This window comes from Empidonax traillii, unplaced genomic scaffold (assembly GCF_003031625.1).
Source record: "Empidonax traillii isolate 1590-97213 ecotype Southwest subspecies unplaced genomic scaffold, ASM303162v1 scaffold1:size7828297, whole genome shotgun sequence".
Classification (NCBI taxonomy): domain Eukaryota; kingdom Metazoa; phylum Chordata; class Aves; order Passeriformes; family Tyrannidae; genus Empidonax; species Empidonax traillii.
In genome coordinates, this window is record NW_020955194.1 from 3,380,969 (window position 1) to 3,396,747 (window position 15,779).

At 42.5% G+C, this 15,779-nt stretch overlaps 1 protein-coding gene across 1 annotated transcript in view; it reads right to left on the reverse strand.

The window, feature by feature from the left end:
- Positions 1–545: 545 nt before the first annotated feature.
- The window catches only part of TSPAN7 (tetraspanin 7), a 92,819-nt gene continuing 77,585 nt past the window's right edge, over positions 546–15,779 (reverse strand). The window contains exons 4-8 of the mRNA XM_027886010.1: positions 14,995–15,090; positions 14,001–14,156; positions 9,538–9,621; positions 2,386–2,458; positions 546–1,710 (exon numbers count right to left, since the gene is read on the reverse strand). Of these exons, the coding sequence (XP_027741811.1) occupies positions 2,390–2,458; positions 9,538–9,621; positions 14,001–14,156; positions 14,995–15,090 (405 nt within the window). The 3' untranslated portion in view covers positions 546–1,710; positions 2,386–2,389. The remainder of the gene's footprint in view (positions 1,711–2,385; positions 2,459–9,537; positions 9,622–14,000; positions 14,157–14,994; positions 15,091–15,779) is intronic.

Sequence of the window (15,779 nt, forward strand, 5' to 3'; positions counted from 1 at the left end):
GCCCCCTGAATAAAGCCAAAGATGCTGCTGCTGGGATTTTTAAGACATGCTGCCTCGGCATGTGCCAACAAGGTTTCTGCCCGTGTGGCTGCGAAAGCTTTGATAGCTGTGAGTGGGAGAGCACTGACCATGCCAGCAACCCTTGAAGGTTCACCAGGATCTGATGCTTCTCCCCATTCTCACCAAATCAGAGAGAAATTCTTAAAGCCAACCAAAATCACTCACGGCACTAAGGATGGGATAATTAAACACTTCAGATCGTTAACAGTCACAAGAAGAAAAATTGCAAAGCAGAGGGCATTTGTCACATGGTGAAAACAGCTGTGGAAGGTTTCTCTGGCAGTTTTGAAGCAATTCCTTCTTTTTCTCTATCTTTTCCCCCCTCCCCCCACGATAGTAACATTTTTCTGTCACAAGCAAGTTAGTTGTTAAAAAATGCAGAAAGACATGTCACTCCAAGCTGTGCCCAGGTGTTTCATTTTCACTTCCCACCCCCCCAAAAAAAGAATTTTCTTATGACTAAAGAAAGAAAAGGAAGCAGCTAGAAATCTGTAATGGTTCCATTTATTAATACGTATATCACAAATACTCACAATATCAATGCATTCTCGTTGGCATGCTAGACAGAGGCATTATTAAAAAAGTCCTATTTTTTTTTTTAAAAAGGTTTTAAACTTTTGCTTTCCCCCAAAAATATTTCATATGCCTGTTGTGGTTTTTTTTTTTTGTGATTTTTTCTTTTTTTGCGTTTGTGTGTGTGTTTTTTTTATTTCGATTTGATTCAACAATGTGTTTGGTGGCTGCAACCTCAATGCAAAAAGGAAGAAAAAGAAAGAACAGGAAAAAAGTATGAAGGCCGCAGTACAGCACAGTTCAATTAGTTCCATAACTACGTAATAAAAATAAAGGAAGCAAAACTTCTGCCTTCACAGTAAGCAACAACACAGCTTAATAACAGTATTACACAGGATCAGGTTCCGAGGCAAAATGCACTAGACAAAGCCTACCGGGATACGCACTAGGCATACAACACTGAGTAAGAATCAAAGATGTAGAAGAACATCAGGAATAACGGTTCCCTTCAAGCACAACATTTTAACATCGTTTTCAAGTATCTTTATGTTATGTCACTGATTCCTTTTTTTGTTTGTTTGTTTTGGGGAAGGAGGGGGCAGGCGCGGGGAAGAGGGGGGAAAGGATGAAAACCTTAGTAAAAGCAATAAACAAACCCAAGAAATTAAGATGAAACCAAAAGAATATATATTTCATATACCGGTTTATATGAACGTGTGCAACACTTATTAACCATGGTGAAAGGCTAATTACGCCCTCCAGTCACTACATGCACAGCCCGATCAATGCTGTTAATGAATTACCTTTGTTAACTTACGATGCAACTACTGTGTGACCAAGAACATACAGACAGTGCCGTCCTACGCCGAGCCGAGGGGATTGGGGGGGTCTGGGTCTGGGTCTGGAGGCCGAGGGGACCCGGCTGCTCTCGGTGGCACCGCGGTACTTCACAGAATGGCAACACTACGCATGGGACAGTTCGGGAGGAGGGGTGCGAGTGTGCGCGCGCACGTGCTTGCTCGTGGGGGTGTGCGTGCGTGCGAGAGACAGTGTGTGCTATAACATTCATGTCAGTCTTTCTCCAGTTCTGCAGCTCCTGGTCTTCAGGCAGGCTCTGGACTTCACGCTTCTGAAAGACTAGAGATGAGAAAGAAAAAAAACACAAGCGGGTTGCTTTGGTTGCTAACAAAAAACCTTATCCCTCTCTAAAACTACCTGAAAGGAGGTTGTAGTGCGATGGGTATCAGTCTCTTCTCCCAGGTAACCAGCAGTAGGACAAGAGGGCACAGTCTTAAGCTGCACTAGGTAAGGTTTAGGTTAAACATTAGGAAGGAGTTCTTTACAGAGAGAGTAATTGGGCATTGGAATGGGCTGCCCAGGGAGGTGGTAGAGTCACTGTCCCGGGAGGTATTTAAAAAGAGACTGGATGTGGCACTCAGTGCCATGGTCTAGTAGACAAGGGAGTGTTGGGTCAAAGGTTAGACTTGATGATTTCAGAGGTCTTTTCCAGCCTATCTGATTCTGTGATTCTGTCATTTTGTAACAGCACTCACAGCAGGCATTTTACCCTCTCTTTTCAAGAAAACTAAAATGATGAAGCAGTCAAAAGTATATTTCCCCCTTTTTTTTCTCCCACCAGACACAATATTGGGATGAAAATCCCAAGGCAAAGAAGCCCAGTGGAAGACTTAATTCTCAATGAATATGCTGAGCATCTAAAACTTGCCCACTCTCTTCAGCAGAAGCAGCACAGCCACAACAACATACCAAGGCTTATATAGTATTAGTGCTTGGAAAGCTGGGAAAGCTCACCTTGTTACACCATCTCGTATTGGTTAGCAGTAATAAACCGGGACAGACAGCATGCCAGCAGCATCCCGATCAACTGTGCAGGACAAAAATAGAGGTAGAATAGAATTTAAGTTAAATTGTATCAATGCAGAGCAAAGGAGAGATCATTGTAAATAAGTATTTCATGTTCTGGAGTCATTATGCACAATGTATTTACGCTCTATATTAAGGACTGCTCTAACCAGAAAAACAGCATGAAAATCTCCCATCTTTCTGTGTCAGATCTTCCTTTTGATTTTTATCTGATAGTATTTATTTGACAGGCAGATGGCCATTTTGGTATTTTTCAATCCCGTTGCCATTGCCTGACCAAGATAGACATGGATGGATAAATTGGAGGGGGCATCAGCATTCTCCACCTGGGTCCCTCACCACCAGCCCAGCTCGTGGTCGCCTTAACTTTCCTAACAGTGTGCCAGGGAAAAGCTTCCTAATGCCCCAGAGCAGTTATGCTCTCTTTATAAGTGATGCAGCACTGCAGAAATGAGCGTTATAAATCTGGAAATAAACTTTAAAAAAGTCTTTCACTATTTCCTTGGCTGTCACTTGGATTGTTGAAGACAGATCCCAAGTTTCCAGTCCATCTCTTCAACGTTTTGCCTGTTGCAGTTTCTTAGCTCTCCCTGAATATGCCAACAGCGTTAATATACTGCATATAATTCAGCCTTGCTTTTCTCACTTGGATTGGTCAATTAATTAACTCCTGAGCATAGCCAGACTGTTACAGCTCATCCCTGGCTAAGGAATGAGGTGAGAGCGCTGTGTTTGCTGACAGACCACCCTTCCCTGGACCTGGCTCTAAGCAGGGGCTGTCCCAGCACCTTCAGCTGGCTTGCTCATGCTCACAGGGCACCACCTCTGTCCATCTCCTTCTGTTGCAGCCAGAGCACATGGCAAGGGGGATCATAACCTTTTGGCATCAGCAGAGCTCCCTCAGATCATGACTAGATAATGACTGGCTGGCTGCTCATCCAAACTCGCTCCTTCTATTTCACTCTTGGGATTGTGTTCCTCTCCCCCAGACCAAGCAGTGCTCCCTGTTAACGTGATCACCATCAAAATATACATCTTCTCTACCAGGTCATTGCTTGATTTGGGCTGGCATCAGCCCAGAGCAAGACCAAGCCAGGGTAACTCAAATCCAGATAAACTGTTTCCTTCCCCTAAGATGTCACAGTCCTTATCAGGCCATGTTTCATTTGCCAGAAATTTGCTCTGTCTCTTGCTTCAGTGTCCACCAGAACTGTTCTGGGCATCTCAAAAGGGCACAGAGTCACCTTTAAAGGAAGGCTAAACCCTTCTGTTCCCCACATGCACCCCTTGATTTTGGCAGCAAAGATGATAGTTGCTTGGTTATAACTAGACACGGGGCACAGGTAGTACCTCCAGACCAACCTCCAATCAAAACTGAAGCTAGTAGGGTTCAAGGGCTGTATTTTTAGTTGCCAAAAGAGATGTGGGTGCTGAAAACCCTCCTCAGGTTTGAAAATCTCCCTAGATACCAGGAAGAAATTTTATCCATCTTGCTGCTTTTTCTACTCAGCTTCTCTAGACAGGTGTTGAGGCAGGAAATGAGAATGCCTGCATTGTCTGGCTGGACTTTGGATTTCCATGCTTAAATACTCCTGTCACTGGGAGGATGATTTAATCAATTTGTCGATTTGGAAAGTGTTGCTGAAAACCAACCATGTTCTGCAGGTTTAGCTGGGGAGGCTTTGACAGCCCTGCTGCTCATATGTGTGATGTTTGTTTAGCACAGTTCTATTTTGGAGAATAAGATTGCCAGTTTGGAGAATGGTATATATTTCTCTGTGCTTTGACAGGCCAAACCGAGTGAGAGCCTCTGGGTGGCCTGTCCCACCTGCCTCACTATCGCTTTGCTGTGTTTGTGGTAACTTTCAGCCTTTTCTCACCTTCCTCATCTGGTCTCAGAAGTTACTTCTCTGCTTTAATGAATTTTTCATTAAGACGAACTTCACAGTGTGTTTCAACCAATTTACTTTCACTGAGCGAATTCTGACCCAAAACAGCTCTTCTCTCATTCTACAGTGGCCAACAACACACGTAAATTCAAGTTGTTTTTTTGCTTCTGTTTTTTTAATGCCTGTGGAACAAGGTACCCATTATTTCCCATGACAAGCACCCAGACTGTGGTCACTGTTGTTCTCAATCTGCTGCTTGTATCATGTTTACAATGGTGCAACCCGTACAAATAGGAAGCCACAGGCTTTTTTTTCCCCCTTCAGTTGTAGCAGACCTCCCCAGTTACCTTTAATTAGGGATTCTTCTGTTCTACACCGTCTGTAACTCTAATAATCAGTGTGTTTAACCTTTGTAGCATTTTAGGTGCATAACCATGTTTCCTTTTACTCAACTCGCTCCTAGGACAAATTGCAGGTTACTCATGAATATATCTTTCTCATCTTTGGCCCATTTATTAATTCTTGGCTCAGACTTTATGCTGGTTTAGGCAGTTAAGTAGTTATAATAACATAATATTTACCTTCTGTACTTCAAAAATAATGGCATGCATATTGAGACATTGCATACATATTTTATATAGCATTTCTAAGTATTACTAGGACATAGCAGAGCTATAATAAATATCTTAGAAGTACTTTGAACACATATAAAAACATGTGTTTTCCAAGGTGTAGAGACTTCCACATTTAACCACAGGAGCACTGTCCCTCCTGCAGCCAAGAAGAGGTGATACTGTATTAAGCTGCTGAATTTTCCTCATGGTGCTCTTTCATTACAGTCATAACTACAGTCCTCTGCATTTAAATCAGGTTAGAGGCTCCCAGACTGTGAACCACAAAAGAGCACTCTCCAGCCTGCCTTGCTCTCTGCATTTGTTCCATCATTTGCCTCTTCTGCTCTTCAGGAGGGGGGGAGCCCCTTATCCTATTGTGCAGCAGGTCCCTGCAGCTCCTTTGAAAGACCAGAAGGATCAGCATAAAAGGATTCCCACAAAGAAACTAGCTCCTAGGAGCTGAATGCATTTCCCTTCACTCCCATTATCTCTCAAAAGCCCCACCTCAACTTTTATACACTTACGAATTTATTTTATAGTCTTGATTTTTGAATGCTAAGATGCCAAACTTGGTTCTGCATTTGTGTTCTCTTTCACTTTTCCTCTTTCTTACCTTTTTTTTCTAAGACTATTTTGGTCTTCTGAGCTATTATATGCAAAAGTGAGAATTTGCCTTGGAATTTCTGGACTTACAACAGGAAACTTGAAAATGCTGTCAAATTCTTTGGTATTGAGCACGGGGAAACCCACATCCCTCAGGTGTGTTTCCTGTACTACCATCCTGTTGGCCACAGCTCGTTTCAGTGCATTTCTTCATCTCTCCATGGTTTCTGGCAGTCATCTCAGGCACATCTTAGTTCTAACCACTGAAAACCATCCACAGCAACTTCCTGGCAATATTATCCCTACTGTACCCATAAAAACTAGCTTTTTAATACAAGCAAGAGTTAACATTGACTGGGAGTTGTCCTGCGTGACATATTTATTACAGCTTATTATACCAAAGAGAAAGAAACTGAATTGCAATTTGAATTTCCATTTTATTTCTGGTCTTGAGATCTTCACCATTTCTCATACCTTGAGAAAACAGCTATAAATAGGAACGTGTTGAACTAACTTGGAATTCATGAGCACATCAGCTGAGCTAAAACTGGTTTTCTTTATCCATCAGGAATAATTGTTTAGCTCAGTGATTTACCTTGCAATATTCTCAAAATGCAAATCTCCAAGCATCCAGGTTGTCTGGCTCTATTTTAGAAGACAGAGAATTTTCTATGTCACGTGTCACTGATTTGAGTCAGCCTCCTGTGCCCTGATATGCCTCTGGCACAGGTCCTATCTTCATACTGAACCCACAGTGATTAGTCTTTAGAAGCAACCCGGTCTTATAATGGATTTCAAGTCACATATTGGATCCTGATATGGATCGCACTCCCTAAACCCTGTGCAAATAGGTGCAAGTCTCAGCCTCCCCATACTCAGGGAGGAGTTGCTGCAGACAGAGTAAGTGATGTCTGCACCAGAATTGCATCCACAGTCAGACAGTTACTCACGTTAATGTTGACAGTAAAGAGGGCAGGTGGATGTAGCACTGCTGAGAGGGACCATGGTTGCATGGGAATGTATCCTTAAATGATGGGAACCATATATGTTCAACAACTCACTGGGAGCATGTGGAGAGCATCTGATTTCCAGTCCTTCAGCAAACAAGGGAATAATCTGGCCTTAACACTGCGCTGAAACTTCCCTGCTAAAGTAGTCTTTCCTGCAACCACAATCTATAAACCCCTAAAGACTGTGTCTCTTGCATTCCTTAAGCCAATGCCCACACTGTAGTTTTATCCAGGCAAAACTCTTCATCTTCTATGCAGTTTGCATAATTTTATTCTCTGCCGGGCACAACACAGCAATCATTTTTCTGCTCTGAAGAGCACCTGCTAAACTGAAATTATTCCAGCTGGAAGTCAGCATTGGCATCCAAGTCCAAAAACAATCAAATTTTATTTTATTGTTATTATTTCAAACCCGAGGAGCAGGGCAGACAAGGTCAGCAACACAGTATGTCTTTAAAAACTCTGACTCTGATGGGGAGGTCTGTGCCAGCCCTGTAAGATGTGAAATGCCATCAAACTTTCCCTATTTCTGGGCATCAGCACATTCCCCATGCTAGTCAACATCTAACAAATCACTGGAAGGAAAAACCCTTGAGTGTGCTTTACTGTAGAAGAGCAACATGATTTAATTTGTCTTTTATTTAGAGTAAACCTATCCTCAGTAGGAACAGCAAAACCTCGCGTGCAGCTGGAGTGCTGCCTGGCATTACTGCCAGCCATGGTTAACCCGGAATCAGTTTGCAAACACTGCCCCTAATTGGGTCCAGCAAAACAGATTAGGCAGTAAATTATAACCAGCCGCCTTCTATTCTTCACAGCCCAAGAGAGCTGCATTTCTCTCCCCTGCATCCCCTCTCTTCTCATTTGTACGCATTTGCCAAAACCCCCAGGAGCTGGACAGGTAATCACAGAGCCAGAGCACTTCACCTACGCGGGGGAGCGATGTCCCCACGTGGCAGCAGGATGTACAGTGCCATCAGCAGCCTGAGAAGCCAACACCATTTCAAAACACACCTTAGCTTTCACCTGGAGCCACAGCAGCAAAGTGCCTTGCACCCTGTGCTGCCTGCAACCTCCCGTGATACACCAATTACATCTCCCTCCTAACTGAGACGTTTGCCCCAGCAGCATAGGAATTGTAAAATTCTACTCATCCCATTTTTCTTTTGGATAGCTTTACATGAGGCATTTAAAAATATGCTTTATAGCCTTCTGGTTGTCTAGAAATCGAACTGGAATATGAGCTCAGGGTCCTATAGCAATAATAAAGCCACAGTCGAGGCTGGAGAAGAGTATCAAGAGTATGACCATTCAAGAAGAATTAGAATAGCCTATTTGGGAAAAAAAAAAAAAAAAAAAAAAAGAAGTCCCCCTGCTTCATGAACAAACAGTTCCAGACAGAAAGTTTCACCACTCCAGATCCTGAAAACCTGACACGCAGGCACATGCCCTGGGCAGCTGGTGTTGTGGTAAACCAACACACACCCATATGAAACTGGCTGACAGGCCAAGTCCTGGGCTTCTCACATCTAACACCTTGGCTACAAGGCATCGGGTTTCCAGATATGCCCAAGGCAGGGCAGTTAGTTGGTCTGAGCACAAATAGTTTTCGGGCTCCCTCAGGTTGTGCATATGCAGACTGAAAGGATATGGTGCCCATTTTCCACATGGCTTGGGGACAGCTTTGCTGAAGAACCTGGAGGCCATTGTAACTGCTGAGCCAAACTTCAGAGATTTAACTAAAACAGCTTGTTAGCCAAGTGCTAACCATGTAGAGTAGCTGGGGCAAGAGCCCTCCCATTAAGTCACTTGCCCACCACTGGCGACAGCACTGGTAAATCACTTGTTTCCAATGCAGCACAGTGTAAACCTACAGTGTGCAATCTGAGTTCATCAGTGTTAAGAACACCTCAAATAATTTTTCCTAGCACCTTGCTTTCCCCAGCCACCAGATAAACATGAGTCATCCAACAGGTACATTACGATTTTCAGGGTTGCCTCAGGACCCAGAATTTTAACATTGTGTGACTGGAGTAAATGGAAGTTGTATGATAGTTTTTTTGAATGACACATGCAGTTTACTATCTAGTGCCTATTGAGAAAAGGCAGATTACCTCTCAGGAAGAAGCAGTTCAGGTATCATACACATCACTGTGAGTTTTGCTGAACCACTCTGAAAACAGCTTTTCATTGTCTATATTTCACTTTCTTTAATTTTTGCACATTTCCAGTAGAGTACTTGCCATCAAAAATGAACTGATTGGTATAAAAGGGCATTTTGTTGAAAGGTGCATGTGTTTTCCTGCCCCTTATTGATCAGAAGATGCTGACCAGACCTATAGTTTCCCCAACTTCTGTCTACACAAGGGCAGTTTGAATATCAGAGAGCACCAAACTCTGTCTTAGCCCTCCTCTTATCCCTCTCATGACACACGCCTTTTGATGCAGGCAAGGAGTTGGTTTAATAGTCTGATTTTGGTAGATCTCAGCTCAGTGTTCTTTGTTAAAGGGGAAATAAATAAAATTGGTCACCAAAATGAAGTGGCCACTCCGGGCTCCAGGTCCAGTACGGGGAGGCCTGAAGGTACATTCTTGTTTGAGTTCTAGACTCCTTTAAGAACAAATAAGAGTACTTAAAAGCCTATCCAAACAATGTATAAGCTATTTGTCTCCTTAGCTGTTTATGCTCCATTTAAGCCAATGTTTTATTGGGTTAACCTCTATTTGACCCAGTGGAGGGACAAGCTGTTTTCCTTGAGCTAGTCATTAGCTCAACTGTAACTGATATTCCCAAGGAGAAACTTCATTTAAGTTGAAAAAAAGAAAATCAATGAACTGATGACCTCAGGACTAATGAGCATGCTGAGTTCAGTCCCTTTCCATAATCCTTCCTTCCTGGAAGTCCAGGTAAAGAAAGAGATAGAGGGGAAGAAAAGGGGTGAAGGGGAGTGTTTATGCACTTACCTGTGAGAACGCAATCCCAAAAGCCACTCCAGCTATGATTCCCATATTTGTCTCCATAAAACTGGTCACCAAGTCATAACAGCCCTGGAAAACAAACATCATCATTCCTTCTATCGACCTTCCCTGCCACGAATGCCTACATACAGATTTCTCATTTAAAATGGACTAGGGCTAGACAGTGTTTCCACTGTGATTTCCAATGCTCTCACCTTTTTATTTAATGGCAATTCTGAGTGAATGATGGGAAGTGGTGGTAAAAACAGTTTCTTTCAAAAACAAATGCGTTTCACTACCTTTAGAAGCTAAATGTGAGGTTAACACTAATTTTTACGGCTCTTATTAAAGGAAGTTGATTCGCATTCTTCTAAAAAACAATATAGCTTTGACCTGAAACCAAACCAGTAACAATATACCAATGTTATAATACAATACAAATGTCAAAAATTAATAAATTATGCTGATTTTCTAATATTCTGGATTTTTAATATAACTGCTCCCTGAGGCATTCTGCTTGCCTTTATCTGTCAAGGGACACCAGGCAAAGCACTGACAAGTATGTAACTTTAAACCATATACCAAAGTTATCAAGGATTTTGTCTGAATTTTCTTGGTTCTTTTGCCTTTAGACATAAAATTCCCTGTCTTGCTCCCCAAACCCAATTTTCTCTCTCTAGCTCAGATCCTGACTCCACCAGCTGACTTGCTTCCTCATGCTTCAATTCACAGCCCAGACTGGGGCCAGAAGATTCATATACATCTGCCCTTCTTTTGGGTAGATTTTTTTGAGATGTTCCTCCTTAGTACAATAATTTTTGCCAAGTACCTTCTCTCACCTAATTTACCCGTCAAAAAAAAAAAAATCTGAAATTAGCTGTCCTAGTTTGTGGTGCCTAAATGAACCTGAACAAGTAACACAATACCTTGAAGAAAAAAAGAAAGATGACATCTATTTTTTATTTCATTACTAACTCATCTGTCTACACAATCTGAAATGACCACTCGGCCCCTTTTGCCACACTTCCTCCAATGACCAACATCTGCCTTCAGGCCAGTCCTGAAGTGTTTTATATATTATAACTTTATCCACTTTATCAGAAGTTGGAAAACTCAGAAATAAAAGTGAGCTCCCTTTCCCAGTTTGGACTTCTGTCCCATAAGAGAGAAGTGTCTCCACATTTCACATCCATCCACACCCCCCTCATTTCTGCAAACACTGTAGGAACTCTTTAAGTGACCTCAGAGCAATAAGTGCTTGTAAAAAATAACAGCGAGAAGGAAAAACAATGCCCTTTATTTGAGACAGGCCATTCGTGAAATAAATTGTGTCATTTCTTTAACTTCTTTTATAACATGAGGAGATATTTAATCCTGAGAGCAATGAAGTGGTGAACCTAATAGCAGCTGAGGACCAGCACATCTGTGATTCATTTCTGCAGTGTTTAAGTGTACATATCAATCCTTAACTATGTTTTACCACAGTGTATGCTAAGTCCGATTCAAGCTTGCTTATTAAGCCATCAAGCAACTATAGTTGTGTGTGCCTTACATGTTATGCAACGAGATTAGATTTCTCAAGCAGTATTTTCATTCTGTCTGACATGGCTTAATGCTCTCCCACCTCTTCTGAAATCTGTTCTGTCGAAGTGCCTTCAAGAGATGCGACATCTAACTGCAGTGGTGATCCCACATCACAATAATCTGTTTACTGAAGTACATTGTTTACATACAGCTTAATTGCTCAGCCCTGACTGTGCTGAGTGAGAGTTCCAGCAGCACCCACGAGATGAATATACAGCACAGAAATATGGGAAGCGCTGTGTGCACACAGCTGGGGGATGATCCAGAGGACAGAAGCGACAATTTAGCAAGTATCTGATCTTTCTTGACTCCATGCAGCTTTTCCTTTCTTAAGGTTTTACAGAGAAGGAGTAGTTCTTGAGATTTGCTGGTAAAGAACTATGATTATTAAAATCGCTATATGAACAGTAATTAGCTAATCCTAATGACAGCTCTCAAAAGTTAGGTATTAGTGCCCTCTGAGATGAAGAAATGGAGAGCCTAAATAATTTACCCAAGGTCACTAAGCAAGTCAGGGTCAGAATTGGCAAAGACAATCCAGGAATGTTGTCCTTTGGTCCTGCAATTATATAATTAGTTTAATCCCCTTTGGTTAATTCATCATTAGTCCTCAGAAACTGCAAGCAATTTGATTAGCTCATAGAGAACTTGTCTTACTGACAGTTTTGCAAGATCCACCAAAAGATGTATTCCAAATATACTTGTCCACAGGCATGGTGAGAAGGGTCTTCTACAACACAGGCAACATATATTTTCCTTTTTCTCCAACACAAACAGAGCAAAGGGCCCACCTCCAAGATGAGCAAGGGGCTTAGGTCAGAGGCAGTGACACTTGCTTCCTAGCTGAAGTGGAAGGATAGGGACACACAGCATTTCCTCCTGCTTGCTTTTTATTCTCATGCCCCTTTCGGAAACATCCCACCTTGCTCAAATGTTTGGGACAACTCCAAGACCTCACAACTGCTAAACAGAAATCTTCAACCTTTGATTACAAATGGCTATCTCAGAGAATGAGATAAACCCAAACAAACTTCCAAACATTTAAACTTCCCCTAGGTAATTAAATTAAGTCATTAATTCAACTACTTCCTGAGGAATTAGCAGTCCCTTTCTGTCAGGTGACTTGTGCATTTGACAGGAGAACATGGAGCAAACATTGCTAGAATGAGTTATTTGCCCTGAACTAGGACACATTTATCCCTCAGTGACTTTCTACAATTTAGCAGGAGTCCTGTACCATGAGGAACTCCCAAGTGGAAAAGGATTTACCTGTGCATGCAGAGCAAGCCTGGCACTTTGGGGAAACAGTAGATCAGTGCTGGGAATGCAAATATTACCTGCTCAGTGATGCACACAGGAAAGGTTCAGAGCCTATGGCTGCCCCAAACCGAAAAGGTGGGACCTGCTGGGAAGATGATCAGAAACAGGGGCTTAGGGTGGGCTGCCCAGGAGGCACTCTGCCTGCAGTGGATGCTGTACTGTACATGTCCCAGATCCACCCTGTGCTTCCTCTCACCTTACTTGCACTTCTACAGAAACATAAAGTTACTAAGAGTTCACAAAGTGCAACTGAACAGAGTGACTCACCCTCTATACTCATGCAACCCATCAAGATTGCTCTTGCTGGTGGTGATTGTGAATATCTTAACCAATGAACACCACTAACACTCCACATATCTACGACAAGTGGCTCTCATTAAACTGTTGCAAAAAAGAAAGGCTTAGTGGAAAGTAATCCTCTAGTATCCCTTTTTCAATACATGCCAGAAAATGTTGTCTACTTGACTGGTTTTCAAAGATGTTTCAGGCTGTGCTCAGCCACCACTCCAACCTTCTCAGTCACAGGGGACTGAGGTGAAAAATACAGAAGGAGAAAAGAGAGAGGCATTTCCACATTTCCCCTGTTATCTGCTCAGGACTTCTATTTATTGTTTCTAAATTCAACTCTGAAAAGAAAAACAGAAAAGAAAATATTCCTTAAATCTGACTAAGCTATGCTGCAACTTATTGTGGTGATTTGGCCACATTATCATTCCTTTTACCAACAAACTCTTCCCTCTCTTGCGAATCTCAAGTGAGAAAGAAAGAGCTGATGACACACTAGCACTTGAAGCAACAACTCGAGTTGTATTTCTGTAGTGCAGCGTCTCTATAGATGCTGCATTTTTTTCTTTTTATTCATCACTTTCTTACTGTTTTCTGTATTTTTATTCACCTATTATTCTTTTTCTTCCTGTTTTCCCAACCTGCTTTCCCAATCCCATTCTGTCTTCCTGACCTGCTCCTTCAGGTAACCCCAGGGAAAGGGTCACTTTGGGCTGTGCTGTGCTTTCAGCAGCACATGTTCAAAGATTTTAAGTCAATGTACCCACTAACCACAACACTTGTTGTCAATCACTAAGCCTGTTTTCTCTGTTTGGGATGACAGCTAGGCTCCAACACCAAAATTACTCTTTGAACATAAGCAAAAGTAAAGCCTGTCCTTCCCTCCACCTATGTTTTTATCCTCCACAAAACCCCCAGCATTCAGCAGCAGAGAAGCAGAGAGGTGCTGACTGTCCCAACCATCAAGGACAATCGAGCACATGTGCCACTTGTGGTCCCGTGCTCAGCCAGCACTGCTTCTGTGCAGTGCCTTTACCTGAACCTCTGCTTGTGGAAAGAGAACAAATCCCCTCCTCAACAGAAATGCTTCACCTGGGCACTTGAGAAAGGCCAGATTAAAGAATATGAAAGCAATCAAGGGACAAAGCCCGTCGTTACCATCACTCCAGCCCTATATGCACATTCCAACCAACCATTTGAAGTGAAACGCATTTGTAAACAGCCATACTCTGCACTGGATGGTGTCACAACAACTGCCTCTGGCACAGCGTTACTGGTACCTTCTGGTTTACTTTAGTGGCAGCCACGGTCATGTTGCGCAGATCCTGAGTGTTACAGTCACTGGAGTTCATGCAACAGCTTGTAGGGATGCCGTGCTTGAAGAAGTAAGGGCTGGTGCTCCAGTTGGTGTAGCTCTGAATGCCACAGCAGCTCAGCTAAGAGGAATAAGAGGCAGATTTAAAACACACAAAAACCCCAGAACAGGATTAAAATTAGTACAGAATCGTCACTGCCCACTTAATCAGCTCATAATCAAAATAAAGACAGGGTGGATCCTGTTTTGAAAAGCAGATACCAACCCCTACCCCACCAATTGTGAAAGTGTCAGGAGTGTCATTTACAGAATATGGGAGCAGACGACTAAGAAAAAAGGTACTTTTTTAGCAGAGCTATTATTTATAACTTTCAACAAAGGTCCAGCCAGAAAGCCATCTTTTTCAGTTGAAGGTCTGCTGTTTGTATGTTTTGGGGTTTTTTTTGTTTGTTTGTTTGTTTTGTTTTGTTTATTGGTTTCTTTTAGTTATTTCTTTGATTAAATATGATCCTGGAAATTCAAAAGCCCAAAGCATTACACAGAGTTACATGTAGCACATAGAGGGTCAAGCTAGTGCAAACTGATGAGGTTAAGTCTCTCTAACTCACCAAAATAATTTCTAGGACAAGTCACTGAGCCTTGAATAGAAAGAGACCATATGTTCATAGAGTGTACCTACGAAATCAGCTGAAAAACCCCAAGCTGGGAAGGATGTTCTGCTTAAGATGCTAAGCTAGAAGACAGATACTGAAAGATATGAAGTGTGTGCTAAATTTTCTGCATGGAAAGGGCTTACAAATGCATTCCTGCAAAAACAGAGCTATGACTGAAATGAACATTTTGCTACAACAGAAACACTTTCAGATCAAGCCATCCACACTTCATGTTCTGTGACCAAAATCTGAATGCATGCTTTGTCTCTTTATTTACTAATTTTTAGTATCCAGTTTCAGACTTACACTTTCCTGTACGTTGTCCACTGCATGGCTCCGCTCATCGTTCTTGTTGTAATTCTGGATTGCTTCAGTGTATGTCCTAAGGAAAGTATCCTTGATCTAGGAGGGCAAACAAAAAAAACCAGCCCACATGAGCAACTGAAAGCATTACATCTGAAGCAGTTTTTGCAAGAAGCAAATGCGTTTCCAAACCTAACAAGACACCCCAAACAGCCCTTCCCACTTGTTTTTAAGTAAGTTTTCAGAGCTGGCAGAGCTCCCTCTTAACTGTCAGGACTCATTCATGCCATTTTTCCAGTGGGATGTATCAGATGCAGAAACAAAACTACCCCAGAAGACTGGTATATTTGAAAAAAAAACCCATGAAATTACTTAACCTTTGATGATTTTCACCCAAACACTTTGTTCCAGCACTAAGTCTGAAGCAGACTGCATGCTTCTACCTGCTCATGGATGCTTGGTGGGAGTCAAAGCTCATGGAAATGCCTTGGTGACAGAAGCCAGTGGCATCAAAGGAAGACGTGAATCCCTTGACCGGGTGACAGCCCTTGTCCCCAACACCAGAGGCATTTGGGTGAGGAACAAGAGGTCCCTCAGCTGGAGAAGGTCAGGCACATCACCAGGAATGGCACTTTGACTGCATGCTAAAGGGGCTGGGAAATAGTTGATTTGGGCAACCCACACGGCTGTGGCCTTCACAAGAGACTGACTCTCCCAAAAGGGAGCAGCAGCCTGACTGAGGCTGCTGCAGGTTGGGCCAGATGCAATGGCAATCCTCAGCACATGGA